This window comes from Arvicola amphibius, chromosome 7 (assembly GCF_903992535.2).
Source record: "Arvicola amphibius chromosome 7, mArvAmp1.2, whole genome shotgun sequence".
NCBI classification, from domain to species: Eukaryota; Metazoa; Chordata; class Mammalia; order Rodentia; family Cricetidae; genus Arvicola; species Arvicola amphibius.
The window spans coordinates 271,344-295,492 of record NC_052053.1 but is presented as its reverse complement, the minus strand read 5'-3'; the positions used below and the strand labels follow the sequence as shown (position 1 = coordinate 295,492).

General features: G+C 34.9%; 3 protein-coding genes across 3 annotated transcripts; all 3 read right to left on the bottom strand.

The window, feature by feature from the left end:
• Window positions 1–3,083: 3,083 nt before the first annotated feature.
• Window positions 3,084–4,028, bottom strand: LOC119819442 (olfactory receptor 5D14-like). The gene has a single exon (XM_038337656.1). The coding sequence runs from the start codon at window positions 4,026–4,028 to the stop codon at window positions 3,084–3,086; it is 945 nt and encodes a 314-aa protein (XP_038193584.1).
• Window positions 4,029–11,682: 7,654 nt separating this feature from the next.
• LOC119819323 (olfactory receptor 5D18-like) lies at window positions 11,683–12,648 on the bottom strand. The gene has a single exon (XM_038337461.1). The coding sequence runs from the start codon at window positions 12,646–12,648 to the stop codon at window positions 11,683–11,685; it is 966 nt and encodes a 321-aa protein (XP_038193389.1).
• Window positions 12,649–18,936: 6,288 nt separating this feature from the next.
• On the bottom strand, window positions 18,937–19,887 carry LOC119819301 (olfactory receptor 5D18-like). Its single transcript, XM_038337427.1, has one exon. It carries the CDS (start codon window positions 19,885–19,887, stop codon window positions 18,937–18,939), a length of 951 nt encoding a protein of 316 aa, XP_038193355.1.
• Between the last annotated feature and the right edge of the window lie 4,262 nt (window positions 19,888–24,149).

The window sequence follows — 24,149 nt, the reverse complement described above, 5'->3', positions numbered from 1 at the left end:
CATCTAATGAGATGATCATATAGTTTTTATCCTTCAGTTTATTTATATGATGTATTACATTGATAGATTTTCGTATGGTGACCAGCCCTGCATCTCTGGGATGAAGCCTACTTGATCATAGTGGATAATTTTTCTAATGTGTTCTTGGATTCTGTTTGCCAGTATTTTATTGAGAATTTTTGCATCGATGTTCATGAGTGAGATTGGCCTGTAATTCTCTTTCTTGGTTGAGTCTTTGTGTGGTTTAGGTATCAGGGTAATTGTAGCTTCATAAAAGGAATTTGGCAATGACTGTTCTGTTTCTATATTATGAAATTCCTTAAGGAGTATAGGTATTAGGTCTTCTTGGAAGTTCTGGTAGAATTCTGAATTGAACCCATCAGGTCCTGGGCTCTTTTTGGTAGGGAGGTTTCTGATAACAGTTTCTAATTCTTCGCGACTAACAGAACTATTTAGAGCATTTACCTGGTCCTGGTTTAACTTTGGTATATGATACTTATCTAAAAAAGTGTCCATTTCTTTTACATTTTCCAATTTTGTGGCATACAGTCTTTTGTAGTAAGATCTAATGATTCTCTGAATTTCCTCTGTGTCTGTGGTTATGTCCCCTTTTTCATTTCTGATCTTATTAATTTGTGTGTTCTCTCTCTGCTGTTTGATTAGTTTGGCTAGGGGTTTGTCAATCTTGTTGATTTTCTCCAAGAACCAGCTTTTGGTTTCATTGATTCTTTGAATTGTTTTCTGTGTTTCTATTTTGTTGATTTCTGCCCTCAGTTTGATAATTTCCAGTCTTCTACTCCTAGTTGAGTCTGCTTCTTTCTTTTCTAAAGCTTTCAGGTGTGCTGTTAAGTCTCCAATGTGTGCTTTCTCCGTTTTTTTAAAGTGGGCACTTAGTGCTATGAATTTTCCTCTTAGCACTGCTTTCATAGTGTCCCATAAGTTTGAGTATGTTGTGTCTTTATTTTCATTAAATTCAAAAAAGACTTTAATTTCTTTCTTTATTTCTTCCTTGACCCAGGTGTGGTTCAGTAGTTGACTGTTCAGTTTCCATGAGTTTGTAGGCTTTCTGGGGGTAGCATTGTTATTGAATTCTAATTTTAATCCATGGTGATCCGATAAGATGCAGGTGGTTACTAATATGTTTTTGTAACTGTGGAAGTTTGCTTTGTTACCGAGTATGTGGTCAATTTTCGAAAAGGTTCCATGAGCCGCAGAGTAGAAGGTATATTCTTTCCTATTTGGGTGGAATGTTCTATGGATGTTTGTTAAGTCCATTTGGTTTATTACCTCTATTAAGTCTCTTAATTCTTTGTTAGGTTTCTGTCGGATTGACCTGTCCATTGGTGAAAGAGGAGTGTTGAAGTCTCCCACTATCAGTGTGTTTGGTTTGATGGCTGCCTTGAGTTCTAGTAATGTTTCTTTTATATAAGTGGGTGCTTTTGTATTAGGGGCATAGATATTCAGGATTGAGACTTCATTCTGATAGATTTTTCCTGTAATGAGTATAAAGTGTCCCTTTCAATCTCTTCTGATTGATTTTAGTTTGAAGTCAACTTTGTTAGAAATTAGTATGGCCACACCCGCTTGTTTCTTGGGTCCATTTGCTTGATAAACCTTTCCCCAACCCTTTACTCTGAGTAGATGTCTGTCTTTGTGGTTGAGGTGTGTTTCTTGTAAACAGCAGAATGTTGGATTCTGTTTTCGTATCCAATCTCTTAGCCTGTACCTTTTTATAGGTGAATTGAGTCCATTGATATTAAGTGATATTAATGACCAGTGGATGTTAACTCCGGTTGTCATTTTTTATTTGGTAGTAGAGATTGTGTGTTTCCTTTCTTTGAGATGTGCTGGTGAAGGGTCACTAGATGTCTGAGTTATTTTGGGCAATGCTGGACTCCTTTGCTTGAGAATTTCCTTCTATTACTTTCTGTAAGGCTGGATTTGTGGCTATGTATTGTGGTTGTAGTTTTTGTATAAACTAAGTATATCTTATATGAATTTATCTATGAATGTAACATTTTCTCACTGTTTATTGTCAGTCTATTAATGTTCAAGTATACTTGTTTTTATGAAATTTAAAGATTAAACTTTAGAACTCAATTTTGGAAAATAAATAAAAACATATAAAAGTATTTTCTTCCTATGGCTTATTTTTTCCAAATTAATGATATTTTTATAAATGACAATGTTATAATTACTATATTATTGCCTTATCATTCAAATTTTATGTTAATTCATGTAATTTTTATTCAGATATTTGGGTTTGTTCACTCATTCATACAAACTATGAATTATAAAACTACTATAAATGATGCTCCTAGATATTTTGACTATTAATTTTCCTGTGAATGAAACTTTTTCTCAATAACATCAAGTGCTAACTAGAAATAATAAAATGATTCAAATATGTTCCCTTATGAAACACAGAATTAATTTCCATGTCCTCTAACACTCAGGGACTAATAATATAAAAGGAAGCAGATATTCAATTTGTAGAGTTAAGATTGTAAGTCTTTACATGCAATTCTTAATTTCTTTAGATGTTTGTATCATTTTCTACGAAAATATGTAATTATCACCATTATGTCCCTCAACAAAAGGTGACTGTTGAATTCAGTCTACTCTTTATGTAGTATTTGTAGGATACAAAGAATGAATATAAGATTTAAAGTTACTTCCTTTTGTTTTAATAAAGTAATATAATAACAAGTCTCTTTTAACAATGGCAGCATTTCTGAGAACTTAAGAGCTAGAAGCTTATAGTGGCCCATGCAACAAAACCAATCATGTATTCTATATTAGTTACAAACACTTTTTAGAAATACATTCTCCATACAATGAACCTGTGATGCTCTCTAGTGCGTTATGATTTTTTAATATTATATCGTTCAAATAAACATTGTTCACCAAAATATTTTGTACTTCCTCCAAATAGTAAACATCTTTGGCTTCTACTTAGTGGGATTTATCAATCTGTATTTCATCACAATCTATAGAACACATACATATATGGATCATAATTTAGCAACAGCCATTGCTTTAATTTTATTAAATTTAATTTATTGAATACACTTTTAGATGATTCAGTGAAAGGGGACCTTTGTTCCCACTAATTTCTGGAGAGCCTCTTTCACGTCCTTGTTTCTCAGGCTGTAGATCAGAGGATTCAGCATGGGGTTGACAACTGTGTAGAAGACAGAGGCCACTTTAACTGCCTGCCTAGAGTTTTTGGAGTTAGGTACACAGTATAGGGAAAGTATGGTTCCATGAAATATAGTGATAGCAGTCAGGTGAGAGGCACAGGTAGAGAAAGCTTTGCGACGTCCACTAGTGGATTTGATTTTTAACACTGTTACAAAAATGAATACATAAGATGTGAGAATCATTAGTAGTGTACTCACTTCATTGAAGGTTGCAAAACAAAAGAGTAGCAGGCTGGGGATGTGTATATCAGAACTAGAGACAGCAATGAGGGCAGTATATTCACAGAAAAAGTGGTTGATAATGTTTAAGCCAGAAAAATTTAGCTGGAGAGCATAGCAGAGGAGAATTAAGGGCGAAAAAGTACCCAAGAAGTATGATCCAGTTACAAGCAGGATGCACAGCCTCTGTGACATGGCCACGGTATACAGCAAGGGGTTACGGATAGCCACAAAGCGATCGTAGGCCATCACTGCCAGTAAGTAGGACTCAGTCACCACAGCCACACAGGACAGGAAGTACTGCAACAAACAGCTGGAGTAGAGGATGGTTTTATCAGCCAGGATCAAGTTCTCAAGCAGCTTGGGAGTGATGATGGTTGAGTAACAGAAGTCAACAAAGGAGAGGTGGCTGAGGAAAAAGTACATGGGAGTGTGGAACTTGGTATTGGTGTTGATAAGCGCTATCATCCCAAGGTTTCCCACCACGGTGATGATGTACATGAAAAGAAAGATCAGGAATAGGGGGATCTGGAGATCAGGATAGTCTGTGAATCCCAGAAGGGCGAAAATAATCTGCACACTCACATTTCTTTCAGTTGGCACCATAGTTCCAATTCAGTGAGCAACTGAAGCAGAAGAGTCTCCTGTTTAATTCAAAATTATGTGATAAATGTCAAACAATTCTCAAATAACAATAAAATGACATTTTAGTTTAATTATTTGCACAAATCTGACATTGAGACTTTTTAATTCCAAGAAATAAAATATTAGAGAAATCTAAGAGAAAAGATTTAGCAATATCATTTGTTCATCTTTTGTATTACTGTGTCACTGAAGCTAGGCAGATTCATAAGAAGTTTAAAGTTTTCTTTGTTAGTGGATTGCCAAATACTGAGACAAAATATCACCACTCATGAATATTGCTGTGTCTGCATTAATGACTTTACATAGAAAGATCAAAGAGCATCTTAGTTATAATGTCAGTAAAGTAACACTTTCACAGCAAAGAAAGAAATCTGGATAAACTTACTTGCTACAGAGAAAGAGTCACCATGCTCCTGGTGCTCTGTGAATCAAGTTCAGCAGAAAGAGAAGGCCCTTTATGTTCATGTGATATCACTGGGGACTCAAACTCTAGAGAAAATTCAATAAAATATTCCACACAGGCCTCAGAACAATTAGGATGAACACCAAATCTCATTTTAATGAAGCTTTAATAATGAGACTTTCCTTGAAAAAACACAGAAAACATTGTATTCCCAAACTCTGTTAGTATATAATTAAGACATCCTCAGTCACTGATAATAAAATAACACCCAAACACTGCCTCATCTACTGTTGATTTCAGTGGATCTCTTTGGATTTGGTAAGAGTATATAGTAAATTTAGGCAAACTCAATCCCTTTTGTGAAACACTTCAAAAGGTTTTTTAGGTCATGTAAGAAACAAAACTTAAGAAAATTTTCTGGCTTGTCCAGTGTATGATACAAGCTGCCATTCCGTTTGGGCTCTATAACCCAACATTCATGACGTTTCCTAAGAAGCAATTGGCAGATAGAACTTGTTCAGAACACTGGGTAGAACACACACAATTTATTGAGTATATCTTCAGGATCAAATAAAACTTTCGAAAGATAACTTTTCATTTAAAATTTTTTCAGTCAAGCATTTTCCTTTTATTGAAAATAGCTTTTTCCCCTCAAAATATGTCATGACTATGTCTTCCCCTCCATCTATTACTCCAAGTTACTTCCTACCTCCCCTCCTATCCAGATCAACCACCTTTATTTCTCTAACTAGAAAACAAGATGTCTTCTAAGGTATAAAAATAAAATATAAGATAAAAACTATTACATTGCAATAGTATAAAACAAATAAATGGGAAAAGAGCCCCCAAAGGCAAAAGAACAGATATAGATACAGAGGTATAAATACTCATTGAAACACTCAGAAATCCCATAAGCCGGAAGCCATAATATATATGTTTGGTGCTGGTATAACTGGATATCAACATGTAGAAGAATGTAAATAGATACATAGTCATGCAAAACAATCAGGTCCAAGTGGATCAAAGACCTCAACACAAATCCAAATACAGTGAACCTGATAGAAGAGAAAGTGAGAAACAGGCTTTAACACATTGGCACAGGAGATTACTTCCTGAATATAACACCAGGAACACAAACACTGAGATCAAAAATTAATGAATGGGACCTCCTGAAACTAAAAGGCTTCTGTAAGGCCAAGGGACATTGTCAATAAGGCAAAACGTCTGTCTACAGTGTGGAGAGAGATCCCTACCAACCCCACATCTGACAGAGAGCTGACCTCCAAAATATATAAAGAGCACAAGAAGCTAAAGTAATGGTGCCCACCTGAAACCAGTGAACCAGTAAGGAACTCACAGATTATGAAAGAATCAAACTGATCTTAAGTACTTTATCATCAAAAATTTAAAATAATATGTTCAAATTGCAATTATAAAGGTATGTTTATAAGAGTGTGATGGGCATAATTAATGTCAGGCCCAATCCTTCCAGCTGAGTTTGTGGCTGGACTACATTTGTTGTGGGTGACAGGTGCATATTTGTTTGTGTTTAGACATGTAGAGCCAAAGTGTAAGTCATCGTGAACATAAGATACACAAACCACTTCTTGTCATTACCGAATTGCAGGCACCTAAGGTGCAGTTTTTTCAAACTTGAGATGCACAACCATCTTCTCCCTTTAATTATGCATGTTAGCCTAAAAGTACAAATATGCGATTTCTTTCAGTGCTGTTCATTGTAGAATTATGTTTAATATATTTCATTATATTAATGATGTTCAGGTCTGGTGACAGAAATTATGAATAAAATGCATTCAATCCTAAACATATATTATATGTTCCTACCAATTAAAATAGAGTATTTTTAGCATGTAAAATCATTGCTAAGTATTGCTGGCATCAATAATTAACAGGACATGAGTTTAGGTTTTTATGTCATGGTATGGCATTGTTGCATCATTGTGGGACCTAGTTTAGTTTTTATGTCATGATATGGCGTTGTGCATCATTGTGGGACCTAGTTTAGGTTTTTATGTCATGTTATGGCATTGTGCATTATTGTGGGATCTAGTTTAGTTTTTATGTCATGGTATGGCATTGTGCATCATTGTGGGACCTAGTTTAGGTTTTTATGTCATGATATGGCGTTGTGCATCATTGTGGGACATAGTTTAGGTTTTTATGTCATGGTATGGCATTGTTACATCATTGTGGGACCTAGTGTAGGTTTTTATGTCATGGTATGGCATTGTTACATCATTGTGGGACCTAGTGTAGGTTTTTATGTCATGGTATGGCATTGTTCATCATTGTGGGACCTAGTTTAGTTTTTATGTCATGGTATGGCATTGTTCATCACTGTGGGACCTACTGTTGTTGGAGTTTCTTTTACTCTAGCCCCACATTGGAATACCAAAATGTTGAATTTTCTTTTATTTTAGCCCCATGCTGGAATGTCAAAATGTTGTTGGTTATTTTTTTTCTCTTTATTATTTTGGAGGACCACCCAGCTCTCAGATCAATCAAACATGAAGGCTTATTATTACTTATAAATTCCCAGCATTAACTTGGCTTGTATCTAGCCAGCTTTTCTTAATTTAAATTATCCCATCTACCTTTTGTCTCTGGGCTTACTTTCAGTCTTACTCCAGGGCTGGCTGGGTGGCTGCCCCTTCTTTTCTCACACCTTAATCTCCTTTGCTCCTTCTTTCCCTCCTCCCAGATTTCTCCTTCTATCCATTCTCTCTGCCTGCCAGCCCCACCTATCCTTTCTCCTGCCTCACAATTGTCCATTCAGCTTTTTATTAGCCCATCAGGTGTTTTAGATTGGCAAAGTAACAAAGCTTCACAGAGTTAAAAAATGAAACATAAAAGAATGCATCACATATTTGTATTTATTTAAGCTGTGGAACATTAAATAAATGTAACACATCTTAAAATAATATTATAACAATCTACATTATTAGGCTCAGAGGAACAATCAGAAACTCAAAATGGCATTGTATGAGCATCATCACTAACATATTTGTACATGGAGACCAACATTAGCCTCAGAGTCTTTATAAGCTAATAGACTTTTGAGTCAACTCATATATTAGTTAGAGATTTAATAGGGTCCCAGTCTAAAATCCCAAACCATTCTTTATAGAAATTGAAAAAAAATCAGAACTCCTATGGAAACATATACATGATGGGAACCCATTCTTTATTAAGTAATCTACAGTCCTGCTCTGAAATTCAATAAGATAATTAGAATAATTACATGGACGTGCAATTACATGTCTTCAGTCCAACTCAAAAGGCACAGTAACACAGTTATTGTGAGGAAGTTTTCAAAGTACTTTCCCTGTGAATGCTTATCTACACCACAGGATATGTGTGTATTGTGCATCATATAATATTAAATATGGTACAATTGTGAATTCGCTGCTCATATGTCACAAAGCACAATTATAAACAGAGTAAATATGATATAATCATATCACATATTATACATAATCATTTTCATTAATTAAAATTACAAAATCATTTACTTCTTTCCACTGTTTCTGAGTTCTTTCTTGATAGGTTTAGAGAGAAACTAATGTTTGCACAACAAACATTTTAACAACCAAGCAATCTCCCTACATTTCATCTTCATTTATTTCATGGCAAGCTTTTTCAAATAATAAAACATTACTCCACGTTTTAATATAAATTGATCTCATTCATTGTTTAATAGTATATTATTTTGCATTTTATAAAAAATGTGCACCCAAATTTTTAAAACACTCTATTACTTATGTTAATATTTTTATGCATTTTGTGTATACACTTATATATTCAAGTGTATATTTGAGTATGATATAAAATATAACTCATATCTTTTTTTACATAGTTGCAATTTTTCCATTATTGTCATTAAAACAAATTGTATTTTCTCAGTGGAATTATAATGAATGTTTGAAACTTAGAGGACAGGAAATATTTATTTCACAATCTGTTACTTAAACATTCCAGTGCCTGTATTATTCAAGTATTTTTTTTAACAAAATTGAGCATCAATTTTAGGGAACATAGAAAAGCATTCTTTTATCTTTTTTAATTAATTTATTTATTTATTAAAAATTTCCACCTCCCCCTTCCTACCATTTTCCTCCCACTCCTCACCCCCCCTCCCTTTCCAGTCCTAAGAGAAGTCAGGGTGCCTTGCCCTGTGGGAAGTCCAAGGCCCTCCTGCCTCCATCCAGGTCTAGGAAGGTGAGCATCCAAACAGACTAAGCTCCCAAAAAGCCAGTATATGCGGTAGAATCAAAACCCAGTGCCATGATCATTGGCTTCTCAGTCAGCCCTCATTGTCAGCCACATTCAGAAAGTCTGGTCTGATCACATGCTCGTTCAGTCCCAGTACAGCTGGCCTTGGTGAGCTCCCATTAGATCAGTCAAAGCGGCTCCTAGTCTGCATCATTTCTGATAGAACCCTGGCTTGTTCTAAGAATGAAATCCATCCCCCAGTCAACTTCCAACTCCCCTACAATACACATCTTCAGAAACAAAGCAATCATGTGCTTAAGGTATAATACTCACAAACCTAAATAGGTACTATATATTTCATTATTGTAAGTGTTCTGATTTTTATTTACATTTTTCATGCAGAAGACTTTTGATTTTGTAAAACTTTTAGGATAAAATTTAACTAAGACTACCTACATGATCTTTCTTCAAGTCTCAATCTAAATATCAATATAGTTAGCAAGTTTTTTTTTTTCGAGACAGAGTTTCTCTGTGGCTTTGGAGCCTGTCCTGGAACTAGCTCTTGTAGACCAGGCTGGTCTCGAACTCACAGAGATCCGCCTGCCTCTGCCTCCCGAGTGCTGGGATTAAAGGCGTGCGCCACCACCGCCCGGCTAGTTAGCAAGTTTTAAAATCATAGAATTATTGATTTTTTGCATGTGCTGTTGCCTTTATTAGCAATGTTACTTCTATACACTTGAAAATTAAAATCCTACAAATATACTATGCAAACAAGTAACTTGCAACTAAAATCACAGTGGTAATTTTGTGAAAATGGTACACAGTTATCTAGAATTAATTAAACCAAGAACTTTGGAGCATTAATTACTGGGACTTTGTGAATGATCCTAAGATTTCATATTCTATAGTTATTTAGTAGTTAGGTTTTTATGAGAGCATAATATAGTCACAGAATCTGTCCCTTAACTGTCAGTTTTTGGTCTGACTTTCGTGGTTTTCTATCTTCACTGTTGTGTCTTTGCTTTCCTACTTCTCACCACTATCTGTCACTTTCTGCTTGTTCCTTCATGATTTCATGTTTTTTCCATTGTAAAGACAATCTACAAAAGTGAAAAGAATAATTCAATATTTCTGTCTTTGTTTCCACTCTTTCAGGGGCCATTTTGCTAGTCTATAAGTCCAAATTCTAATGACACTTAATTTGTATTTTCCATCTTATCTATCCTGAAGTTCTTAAATTTCAGGAGAACAAAAGATTCATTTCACATTTCATTTAAACATCTACAATATGCAATATAACAATGAGGACAACAATTCAAATTTTCTTAGCGCAATGGCTGTGGAGTTTCACAGCTGAAATAGGTTATCAGCACCTTGACTAAGCATAACACCCTGTTACTCCAATTACTTTGTGAACAAAACCTTTTGTTCACAAAACATTCCTAGATTCCTCTATAGATTTTGGGCTTAGACTTCCAATTTCTTCTGTGTTCTAAAATGTTAGCAGGTGAAACGCAGTCTGTGACATGAGGTGAGTTAGATTCCTCAAGTCTGACTCTGGTTTACAACCAGGTGAGGAGTCTAATGTTCTATGAATGTCTTCATGCACACACGCCTAAACACTAAAATTTACTAGTTTAGGAGCCTAGACTTGAAACTCCCGTTTCAAGTAATTCAGTAAAATTCGGTTTCAGTTATTCAGTAAAGTCACAGGTGCAAATGGATGGTTTATAGCATATAAGTAACTACAATTTATAACTAACAATTGTTAAACAATTGCTCTTTTTCAAATAAATAGTCAATGTCTGCAACAGATGTATGAATTACATCAATATAAATATGCTTGCTGTTATGTTAGATAGTTATGGTAGAATCTAGATAAAAATAATTACATAAATATGATTCTTTCCAAAGAAAATGAACCTAAAATAATTTCATTCAGGTATCACATGAATAACAATAAACAATAGCCATTGAATGATTACACTATCACAAAGGACAAACTGCAAAATTAGAATATACTTTAAATCCTATGACTATTTTCTCATACAGCAAAGAAAGTATTTAATTCATAAAACTGGAATAAACTGAACTATATCATAGTATACACTATGAAAGTAATAGATATATGTGCATATTATATTTTATTTTGTAATTATCGATATTAGAGTTGTCTGTTTAGAATTAAATACATTTTTGTTCATTTAGATATTTTGTGTTCTTGTCTGGACATCTCAGTACAGATATATATTAGGAAAGTCAGTTAGTTATTAAAAATATGATTTTTGAAAAGGTTTTAAAATTCCACATTATTATATTAAATTCTGAGAAGACAATAATGACAATTTCCTTATTCTACTTCTTATAGGTAATTATTAAATCATACTAATATTTATTCATTATAGGTGTACAAAATTATGTGCACATTTTAGTTTCTCAATAAATATTCTATTCTTGATAAAAATAGCTACAAATTGGCAATAAATTATATATGTATATTTATTTAAATCATTAAAAACATGTTTGGTCTTGAGTTTTGTTCATGGTGATAGACACGGATCTACTTTCATTCTTCTACAGGTTGACATCCAGTTATGCCAGCACCATTTGTTGAAGATGCTTTCTTTCTTCCATTGTGTGCTTTTAGCTCCTTTATCAAAAATCAGGTGTTCATAGGACTCTCTGAATGTGGCTGATGGTGGAGGAGGACTGAGAAACCAAGGACAACGGCAATGAACATGAACTCTACAACATGGACGGGCTCACTGTGAGCCTTGTCAGTTTGGTTGCTCACCTTCCTGGACTTAGGGGGAGCTGGGAGGACCTTGGACTTAACATAGTGAAGGGAACCCTGATGGCTCTTTGTCTTGGAGAGGGGTGGAGTGGGGGTATGGGTGGAAGGGAGGGGAGGGAAGGGGGAGGAGGAGGGAAGGAGATGGAAATGTTTAATAAAAAATGAGGAAAAAAAACCATGTTTGGTTATAAGGAATGAAAAACACATTTTAGGTAGACTAACTTCCTCACAGTCTCTTTAACGTCTTTGTTTCTGAGGCTGTAGATGAGGGGATTCAGCATAGGGATGACCATGCTGTGGAAAACTGTGGCTACTTTCACGAGAAATAGTGAGCTTTTAGATTTGAGCACGCAATATAGTAGAAGAACAATTCCATGACAGACACTGATAGCTGTGAGGTGGGAGGCACAGGTGGAGAAGGCTTTTCGGAGGGCCCCCTTTGTGGGAATTTTGAGGACGGTGACAACTATAAAAACATAGGAGGTGATGATGATCAGGAGGCAACAAGCCTCATTAAACACGGAAATGACTAGACAAGCCATTTGGCTGAAGGAGGTGTCCGAGCAGGACACAGAAAGGAGGGCAGAGTACTCACAGCAGAAGTGATTGATGGCATTCGGTCCACAGTAAGATAGCTGCAAAAGGACATACGTGAGGGTGGAGGAGAAGATGACAGCCCATATGTATGTAATGACTACTAGGAGAGAACAGAGCTGGTGAGACATAGCAACAGTGTAGAGCAGGGGGTTACAAACAGCCTCAAATCTGTCATAGGCCATCACTGCCAGCATGAACATCTCTGTAATCACAAATGTACACCCAAGAAAATACTGGGCCATGCACCCTTCAAAGGAGATAGTCTTGTCTTCTACGAGCAAGAGGCCTAAGAGCTTAGGTGCAATAACTGATGTGTAGCAAAAATCAACAAGAAAAAAGTACATAGGAGTGTGGAGTTTGGGATTAATCCTGATGACAAATATCACACCAAGGTTTTCCAACACAGTGACTGTGTACATGATCAAGAATCCCAGGAAGAGGGGCACCTGGAGGTCCGGGAATTCTGAAAAGGCCAAGAGAATAAAAGAAGACACCATGCTTCCATTTCCCTCATTCCACCTCTGGCTTCTGTTGGAATAAATCACAGAGTTCATCCTGAGCAGCAATCTGCAGCAGAGGAGTGGGTATTATGGATGGCAAGCACACTTCCAAAATGAGCCGCTGGAATTTCATGTATCAAAAGTGTATCAAAAGTGACTTCTCTTTGACATGCTTCATCTCAATCATGGCCCGCTTTCTATTTGAACATGTCATGTGTTTCACACTGAATGACTCATGTCCCTCTTCTGTAAATAACAATTCAATCATTATAAAGCCTTATAAGTTATTTACATAAAAATAACCAGATATACTAAAAGGTGAAATAGTGGCACAAATATAAAAAAAGTCACAAAAAGCCATGAAATTGTACTTACATCTCGATCAATAGAAGAGAAATCATGTCTGGTATTGTAAACCTATTCTGCTTGTTCTGGCTGGTGATGCCATGGACCTTAGAAGAGAAGCTACTAATACTAATTCGCTGAGTCAGTATAATTTCTAATTGCTTTCTAATACTTATCCTTATTTCCCACAGAAAAGCATAGTTCACACCTTAATCAAAGAAACTTGTTTTGCAGCAGGACGGAAATGATTATAGAAAGCCACAACGGATCAGAACACAGACAGTAACTGACCACAGGGTGTCTTACCCTATTTAACACATCTGCAGCCCTTAGAACTAATTCTAAGTCAGTGGTTCTCAGCCTTCCTAATGATGTGACATTTTAATAGTTCCTCCTGCTGTGGTGACCCCAACCATAAAATTATTTATTTACTTCTTCAAAACTGCAATTTTGCTACTGTTGCAGACAGTAATGTCAGTAACTGATATGCAGGATATCTGATAAGCAACCCCCAAAGAGGTTGTGATCCCCAGGTTGAGAACAGCTGGTAAAAGCACATCACATATGAAGGGACAGAACTTTGTAACAGTCAGAGAACCAGAACAATAAGTCAGTTGTTAGGACGAGTCTTTTATATATGACAGAGAATCTGCAATCATGAAATTTCAACAAGATCTAAAATAAAACATTATTTTTTATGCCTACTAAGACGAGGGAATTCTCACAAGGCTACAGTCCTAGAGGACAAGTTACTGACAATTAATGGTTACTGAGAGAAGAAGAATCAGTCTTCTCCAGGGACATACTCTCTGATAGGTTAGCCAATCCCAAGAGGTCAGTTCTAAATAAGATTGAACAATACTAAATGATCTTAGCAGCTTATATTTATAAATTTTAAATATATATATTATATATATAATTATAACTAAAGAATAACAGACCTTGAATTTGCAACGGAGAAGGAGGCACCCAGGAGAAATTGGAGAAAGGAGAGGAAGAATGAAAATGATGTAACTATAAAATTAGATTTTGGTTCAAAAGTTCTAATTTTAAATGCTTCTTGTAAATTGTTTCAATATTTCACTTGACATCGTTTACACTGTCATATTTTTTTCAAGACAAGGTTTCTCTGTGTCGCCCTGGCTATCCTGGAACTCACTCTATAGACCAGACTGACCTCCAACTCACTCATGGAGATTTGTCTGTTCTGCTGGGTTTAAAACATGTACCACAATCACCCAGTCTACATAGTCATATATTTTAATGTGGTGTCTTACTTAAGGTTTGTATTGCTGTGAAGAGACACAATGACTATGGAAACTCTTATGAATAAAACATTTATTTGAGGTGGTTTACAGTTTCAGAAGTTTAGTCCATTATTATCATGACAGGGTGCAAGGCAGAGTGCATGCAGACATGGCGCTGGAGTAGTTGAGTCCTACGTCTTGTACATAACTGGAAATCGACTGGCTCACTGGGCAGTGTTCATGCATAGGAATCCTCAAAGCCTTCCCCACAGTGACACACTTCCTCCAACAGAGTCATACCAACTGCAACAAAACCACACCTGCTAATAGTGGCACTCCCTATGAGATTATGTGGGCCAATTAGATTCAAACTCCTGCATGTGGTCTGGAAACAGATTGTGTGTGCTGAGCGCCATGTGAAAATCCTCACAAAAAACTTCAAAGTGTGCTCTTAGTTTCCATATTCATAACAGAAACACTGTGGGCAAACTTTCAACACATGTCCATAGGTAAGGTTTCTAAATGATGTCTGATGAGGAACAGAAGGAGAGAGAACATGAGAAAGAAAGTCAGGAACGTGAGGGGTGCGTTCACTCATGGAGACGGTGGGACAGAACTAATGGGAGATCACCAACTCCAGTTGGAATGGGACCGATGGATCATGCGACCAAACTCGTCTCTCTGAATGTGGCCAACAGTGGAGGCTGACTGAGAAACCAAGGACAATGGCACTGGGCTTTGATTCTTCTGCATGGACGGGCTCTGTGGGAGCCTTCTTAGCTTGGTCGATCACCTTCCTGGACCTGGGGGGAGTTGGGAGGACCTTGGTCTCAACATAGAGTAGGGAACCCTGATGGCTCCTTGGCCTGGAGAGGGAGGGAGGGGAAGTATGGGTGGAGGGGAGGGGAGGGAATGAGGAGGAGGAGGGGAGGGAAGGGGGAGGAGGAGGGGAGGGAAGGGGGAGGAGGAAGGGCTGAGATGGAAATTTTTAAATATAAAAATAAATAAATGATGTCTGAGAGAAAATGAATCATATCTCATATTTATGTTGACAAAAGGGTAAATTGTGGTATTATATCTATTATGCATGCCAGGGTCAATTCAGGATCTCAAACCAGGTCTGTCTCTCACTTTAATTAACATGAATATTTGCTTCTTTTTATATGTGTTCATACCTCCATAAAACCTATATTAAGTCAGGATGTGGTGGCGCATGCATTTAATCCCAGTACTCAGGGAAGATGGACCTCCATGAGTTTGAGGCTAACATGGTCTACTGAGCTAGTTTCAGGACAGACACCAAAGTTGCACAGAGAAACACTGAATTGACCCCACCAAAACAGCTACAGCTTTCAACAGAAAAATAAAAAAAAAAAAACTAAATCAGGAAAATGAAAGAAAATGGAGCTGCATGTAATTAGTTCTATGCTTTATGACCTAACTTGTTATCTACCTGGACTTGCTACATTATTGTTGTTCATATACCTATACCTATATAGATATATAATTTTATAAATACTGTCATTAAATATATAATACTAAATAAGCATATATTAAAGTATATACTAATTCAATATGCAACATTCAATATAATATATTAAACTTTGTGTGTGTCTGTATATGTGTATGTGTGATTCTAGTGGCTGGATTTGGTTTTGCTCTTTTGATACATAAATATGAAAAATAAAAGTATTAGTAGGAGGTAATGGATCAAAATGTGTAAGAAAATATATAACTGACATTCTCCTTGAAAGAACAACTAGAATTAGTTTAAATTTCACTTCTCTGGCTACAAACTGACATGTGTGACTCCATTCCATTTTAGCCAGTAGCCTTTCTAGACTACAAGTAGGAGCCTGGATAATGTTGAGATATTTAAAGATTTATGTATGTGTCTAGCTATCCTACTAATGTTGCTATCTTCATTCAAAATACATTTTTGAAACAAAAACCATTCTCCTGTATTGGGACGCACAGTTGATCTTCCTGTTTTATTGTTTTGTTTGTGTTTGGTTCTGCAGGGATTTTGTTCGTTTGTTTGTTTGAAGCAGGGTCTTTCTACACAGCCTTAGCTATGATGGAATTCACTATGTAGATGAGGCCAACTTTGAACTAAAGAGTTCCACCTGCCTCTGCCTCCCAAGTGCATCACTACAGCCTAACCTTGCTACTGAAGCCTGTGTCTGAAATTATCAATTTCCCCAAAATAAGTAGCCTCTATCTTCAATCATTTCTTTGAAATTTAGACATACTTATTTTTATTTTATGTGAATGGGTGTTTTCCTTGAATACTTGTCTGTGTACCACATGCACTCCTTGAGCCATCTGAGGTCGGAAGAGGAGGTTTGATATCTTGGAACTGGAATAACACATTGTGGTAAACTACCCTAGGAATGATGGGCACCAAGCCTGGTTCCTCTGCAGTAGTGGTCAATGCTCTTAACAGTCGAGCTCCTGGGAATTTCACTTTGAACCTCTTTCCTTAACAACAGCATCAACACCATCAAAATACTGCTTTTTGCTATGCCAACTAGGAACTACATACATTTTTATCTATATTGCTGAAATGAATGGGTTACCTTAGAAGATTTCGTTCAACATCAACTTAGACTTCAACCAGATTCACAAGACTAAAGTTTCCCTCTTTTTCCCCTGCCGTTCTTCACAGTTGGCACCCTTTATTTCTTAACAAGACAAGATAGATAGAAATCATATCAGGATAGTTTTCTTTCTGACACAGGCTTACTACAAATTGACAGATACCTCTAATTCCAACATTTTACTACAGCTGTCATCAATTTGTTCTTCTTTAATGACTGAGTGTAGGTGTCATATTACATTACTTTGTCCATTCAACTGTTTGCAGATATGTAGACTGATCGAATGATTTAGCTGTTGTGGCTATTATAAACGTGCATGGTCAAGGAACTCTATCATATTTTAACTAAGATTCATTGTGTACTCACTCATGGAGCATGTTACTGGATCATATGGTATTTCTAATTTTAGTTGTGGGGGACCTCTTAAATGCTTTCATTCACAGTTGCATTAATTAACATCAAATCTCTGAAGAATAGGATCCTCCACCCTCATAGCCTGGCCAGTATTTAGAGTTTTGTTTATTCTAAATGATGTGAAAAGGAATCTCAACAAAGTTCTGACTTAAATTTCACTGATGGCAGAGGCTTTTACATATTAATATATATTGTACTCATGCATAAGGTTAGAGGAAAAGCTTCCAATATCAGATTTTCCCCACTTAGTATAATACTGACTGAAGTATTTTGTACTGATATCTCTTTCTACTCTTTCAAATATCCAGAACTACTTCTCATTAAATAGCTTTAAACTTTATCAAAGGAATTTTCTCATCTTGTCTACTAAGATTGCCATATATTTCATTTCATTGAGTCTACTTATGTTCTGTAGTTCACTTATTTATGTTCCCTTTTGGATATGTGATTTCTTTTCGATCCATTATTCAAACAAACGTGATTTGTCGAATTCAGCATGTGAGCATATTTTGATGAGTGCTGTGTTTAACTCTTCAGGAAATTGAATGCAGTTCAATAGTTTGCTCTAACATTATCTAGTTTTACTATCAAGGAATATCTAGATGAGTACAATTAGTTTAGCCCTGAGCCTATTCAAATTTTTGAGCTGATTTGGAAAGTATGGGTATTAATTCCTGTGTAAAGCTTTGGGAGAGCTCTACAGTGAGTGATTCAGTATCACAGTAATTAAATTATCACTTTATCATCAACAATAATTAAAGTATCACTGTAAATAAACTATTATTTATCAGTAAATCATACCCAGAGCTATGCAGTTGATTGAACAAAGGAGAAAGCAAAAACACATTCTCTCTTAGCTTTTCACATATATGTGCAGTAATTCAAACTATTTACATTTTCAACAAAATCTATTTCTGGTGTCAACAGTGTGAGTCATCATTCCTCATATTAAATAACAAAATATCAAATTATTACCATGTATTATTAACCTTTTAAAATTGATCTATAACAGGTTGCAGATTCTTAAATTTTTAAGAGTTTGATAATAGACATTCTGAAAGACAGTGACAAAAATTATAAAAATTTATATTCAAAATCCTGAAAAATCTAAAAGAAAGAGATGATCCCTAGACACTTGTAACTAAGCACAATTAAATGCAAAGAACTTGTACAGGTTAAACATGTTTTAATAAACAATGATATGAGAACAAGAACAAAGATCTTAAATAAAGAAGGAATGTGTTTTGTGTGTACTTAGCTAATGTTTTCAATGACACTAATTTAAATTAATTTAATTAAATTAAGACAATATGTTATGCTGTGAAACAAGATTTTACTTTAATACAACATTAAAATGGAATCAAAATAATTTTTACCAAAGTTACTAATTCACTACTTCAGTTTGAGTAATATAGAAGCAATTATCATTTTGTATGCATTATTTATCTATTTAAGTCAACTTAAAGTATAATATATCTAGGAGGAGTTGACTTGGTAATTTCCCTTTGTCAACCTAACTTCCACAGAATTCAAAACAGAAAAATTTTAAAAATGTTTGTTAAAGAAACTTCACATGTTTTGCAAGGAAATATGTTGTTAGCAAAGTGAAAAGCATTTTATATTTAACACAAAGTTAAATAATTGGAATAAACTTAGCAAAATTTCAATTACTTACAAGTATAGTAACTTGTAAGTAAAAAATATTCTTGTATAAAAATGTAGAGTTCATGTGTGAATTATTTTGCATGAGAATGCAGTTTTAAGCTGAAGAGTCTACTGACTGTCCCCTTCACATCCTTGTTCCTAAGGCTGTAGATGAGGGGGTTCAGCATGGGGATCATAACAGTGAAAAGCACAGTGGCCACTTTGACCACAAGCCATGAGTTTTTGGAGTTGGGTACACAGTAGAGAAGGAGAATGATCCCATGGAAGATGCTGATGGCAGTCAGGTGGGAGGAGCAAGTAGAGAAAGCTTTTTGGAGCCCACCCTTAGAAGGCATCTTGATGATTGTGACAACTATGAAGACATAAGAGGCCAGGATGATGAGGAGGCTACAAGTCTCATTGAATATAGAAATTATTAAACATACCACTTGACTGAAGGTGGGGTCAGAACAGGACAAAGAGAGGATGGCTGAGTACTCACAGCCAAAGTGATTGATGATGTTAGGTCCACAGTAGGAAAGCTGTAAAAGAGAGTATGTGATCATTGAGGAACAGAATATACCCCATGTATATGTTCCAGCTACAAGGAGAGCACAGAGCTTAGGAGACATTGCAACCGTGTAAAGTAAGGGGTTACAAACAGCCACAAACCTGTCATAGGCCATCACTGCTAACATGAACATTTCTGTGATCACAAATGCACAAATGAAAAAAAATTGTGTCATGCATCCTTTGAAAGAGATAGTCCTGTCTTCCACAATCAAGATTTCTAACAGTTTAGGTGTAAAGACACTGGAATAACAGACATCCAAAAATGAAAGATGACTGAGGAAAAAGTACATGGGAGTGTGAAGCTTGGGATTGATCCTTCTGACCACAATGATGCCCAGGTTTCCTATCAGAGTTACTGTGTAGATGACAAAAAACAGCAGGAAAAGAAGTGCATGTAGATGCGGGTACTCTGAAAAGCCCAGAAGGATGAACGTGGTCACAGAACTCTGGTTTCCCATATCAAGCATCATGGTCCATTATTTAGGAAAATAGAATGAAAGAAAAACATAATTTAAGGCAGCAAACTGGGAAACTGTGATTTGGTAGAATTTTAGCTGAGGCCCATTGAAAACAGGAGGTTGTCCATTCTAATTCATGATAATTTTACTTCAGTTTGAATCCTTCTTGCATTGATTTCTGATCATTTTCATTGACATTGAACTTCAGTCATATAGGATTTTTTAATCTAGAATTTAAACAGAAGTATCTGATAAAATTATAACTATAAATTGTATATACATGAAGCCTTACAATGTTATCTATTAAAGTACAATTTTAAGACACAAAGCACACATCAAAGACAAAAAAGCATTTAACAGGATTTTTTTAGTCATATAATCATGTCAGAATAATCCTTCAGACATATGTTTTTTATCACATATGTTCACATGCAATGATAAAGTTACTAGATTTGATCGATCAAGCCGTGTATCATATCCTCACAGCACTGTTTTTATCTAGTCTATGTGTATTACATTGTTACCTATCTTTAAATCATATACATTTTATAATTTTAAGTGGTCTTTAAAGTATATTGATGACATTATTGTTGAATTTAGTTTCCATCTTATAGGTTAGAAAATTCAAGGATCGCAGCAGCAGCAAAATTTTTTTAACATGGAATTAAACTTGTTTAGCCAAGTGTAGTACATATTTCATTAAACAGAAAAAAAAACAAGCATCTATTTACTAAGAACAAAACACAAGTAAAGATTTGCGGAAGAAAAAATATTCATATTAAAGAAACTAAAATCCTGTTTTATGTAAACAGAGAAAATAAAACGTGATTTGTTTTTTTTTTTTTTTTTTTTTTTTTTTTTTTTTTTTTTTTTTTTTTTTTTTTTTTTTTTTTTTTTTTTTTTTTTCATGGTTTATTTTTTTTTATATTTAAAAATTTCCATCTCCTTCCCTCCTCCTCCCCCCTCCCTCCCCTCCTTCTCCCCTTTCTCTCCCCTCCTTCTCCCCCTTCCCTCCCCTCCCCTCCACCCATACCTCCCCTCCCTCTTTGTTAATAAGAATTAAGTTTTTGTGCTTTTCTGTTTTTGTTTATTTTGTGTTTCTTTATTTTGTTTTTGTTTATTCTTTAGTTATCCATAAAGAGTCAAAGTATTAAGTGTTCATATGATCATACCTGAGGGTTGATTCAGGGAGTAAAGTTGGAAATTATATAAATAAAATTGAGCATCGTGAATGGAAGAGAAAACCAAACGTTTTTATTTAATTACATCATTTTATAGTTTAAATGAACTATGTAACTTACCTCAGTCAGGTAGTGTAATTAATGTCACTGTCTCTTGCAGTAGAAATACCACACCACTTGAGACTTTTGTTGACTCATCATTTTTCTGTTGAAAACTTATAGCCGGGCGGTGGTGGCGCACGCCTTTAATCCCAGCACTCGGGAGGCAGAGGCAGGCAGATCTCTGTGAGTTCGAGACCAACCTGGTCTACAAGAGCTAGTTCCAGGACAGGCTCCAAAGCCACAGAGAAACCCTGTCTCGAAAAACCAAAAAAAAAAAAAAAAAAAGAAAATTTAAACATGCAATATGTTTTTTTGAAGGTCAATGAAATCAATTTAAAGTCTCTTTAACCTGGTGTGAAAAAGTAATTCCTGGAATGGTCATATTATACTGTCATAAACATTTTGTGAACTTCTCAATCTACTCCTTAATCCTTCATCTTATGTTTTTATATCAAAACTCTCCTCACTTCTAACAGTCTTCCTTCAGTACTCATCACTAAAATAAGCTGCATATTATTTGTTACCAGCATAATTAATAACTAAATGCTAATGTAGAGCATGACAGGTATAGGGGACCATCAGAGATTTTATTACAAACTATATGGCAATGTGTATGTTAAAGTATTTCCAAAGAAGTGTCAATTTGGAAACATTTTTCCAGTCAGTACTGCATCAAGTAGAAATAGAAAATCTGAACAAGTCAAAATCAAGGAATAGAATGACTTAGTCATAATTGATCACTCATCAAGGAATGATCAAAGGAAATGCCTCTACTGAGTTCTTCTAAACACTTAAAAAAATCAATTCTCCTTGCATTATTATAGATTGTTGAGACTAGGGAACTATTTCCTACCTCACCTCATTAGATCAGCACTCATTGCGTTATTCACAAGTCAGATGCTAGTTCAACAGGAAGACTCTATGAGATAACACATTTTGGAAATGTAGATGAGATATTGTTATTGAAATGTTTGCAAGTTAAATTTCAAACTACACTGAGTATATTACTGAGGAAGTGATACTCATGCCAGATTAAAGCAAGATTTGGTGTTCAATTAAAAAACAAAAAGCAACACAACACATGATAAGAATATCTCACAATGCTGATTCATACAGAAATGTATCTAATAAAATTTACTATACTTTCACATTTGAAAGTATGAAATAAATAAATTTTCATATGCAATGAATATTCCTTACCATATATAACATTTTGTATAATATGAATAATTAACAGCTAACATCACATAAAATATTTAAAAATTCAATAACCCCTTTGAGAAAGACCAAGAAAAATGTGCTGATTGACAACTTTTATTCAACATTGTACTAGAAGCCTCAGCCAGAAAAAGTAGGAGAAAGAAAAAACTCAGTGAAAAAGCCACATTTTGCAAATGATATTGTACTATATTATATAATGTTGCAGGTAATTCACTAGAAATCACTAGCAGCCAATATTTTATCTAATATATAATGAATTAAAATCACCACACAATTTTAAGTATTTTTCCAAAAGCTAATATCCACTTGTATGATATATGAATGAAGGAAACAATTTTACCCATAAGACATGAAAGTAAAACATACAGATAATTGTAAATGAAAAAATGAAATAACTTTTTCCAACATGAAGAATTACAAAAGGCAGAAAAGAAATGGAAAATATTTCATTGTTTATAGATTCATAGTATCAACATTGACAACATGCCTTTCCTACCCAGAATAATCTACAGATTCAGTGATCATCCTTTCAGAGCAGGAATGACCACATTTATATAACTGAATGTTAAAGCTAACACACAGAAATAAGGAGGGGACCTATATTTTTCAAAGTAATATTCAGTGGGATGGTAAAGCTAGAGTCAAATTCCGTGATTTTGAAATAATTCTGTGAAATCCCAGTCATCACATAGCATAGACACTACACAAAACAAAGCAAGCAATGAAAAAAATTACATCACTTGAAATAAAACAAACATTGATAGTAAAATACTGTATTTCAAATTTCTGCAGATATGAATGGAATAAGATCACCCAGACCAATAAATGATGCTGGGACAATGTGTTCACATGCTTAAAACAGAATTATATCTCTGTCTCATCAACTGTAAAATTAATCTAAACAAACAAATAACAAGTAACTGGATGTAAGATGAGGCACAACAAATTTTATATACAAAACACTATTGAAGGTAAATATTAGGACATTGGATACAGGAAGGCAACTGAATAATTCTAAGGTAATGGACAAAAGAAAAAAAAAGCACTCAATGAAAATATCCTTGCAAGAGGAAAGAAAATAAAATCAGGATGAAAGAAAGAATTATGGAGTGAGGAACACTTCATAATATAATGTAACTTAGTGTCTATAATATATAACAAACTCAAATAACTCAACTGAGAAATCAGAAAGTAGATCTGACAACAAACAACATGTGTATATTAGACATTTCTAAAGGTAGTACAAAGACATGCACAAGGGGCAGAGGAAAACTTTCCAACAGTGTTAATAACCAAGGAAATTTTAATATAAATTGTATGATATATGTGTGTGTGTGTATCACTGCTATAATAAAGGATACTATAAAAATTAAAACAGAGAAAAATGTTGGCAATGGTATGATGAGAGGAATAGTCTTTCCCCTTGATCCTGTAATGAAAGCAGATACTATATGACTCAGCACTCATGAATATCATACAATCTAATATTCGGACTCCTGAGTTTATCAAAAAGAAATGAAACCAGCCTGCTGAATAGGCTCTGTACTCTGATAATTACTGTAGCACCATTCACAACAACCAAAATTTTTAAACAAATTATTAACAAATTTGGCCTTATTGAGTGGGTTCTGCAAAATATGTAATACAAGTGATACATTTTTGTTTGGCCACAAGAAGAATGAAATGTTATCATTTACGATGATAAGACTAGAATTGGGCTTTACATTATTTTTTTACATTACTAAATTAAATGTGACTATCTTCATAAGA

Excerpts from the sequence above, each read along its gene's own strand:
- LOC119819442 (XM_038337656.1), bottom strand. The coding sequence starts at position 4,028 with ATGGTGCCAACTGAAAGAAATGTGAGTGTGCAGATTATTTTCGCCCTT.
- LOC119819323 (XM_038337461.1), bottom strand. The coding sequence starts at position 12,648 with ATGAACTCTGTGATTTATTCCAACAGAAGCCAGAGGTGGAATGAGGGA.
- LOC119819301 (XM_038337427.1), bottom strand. The coding sequence starts at position 19,887 with ATGATGCTTGATATGGGAAACCAGAGTTCTGTGACCACGTTCATCCTT.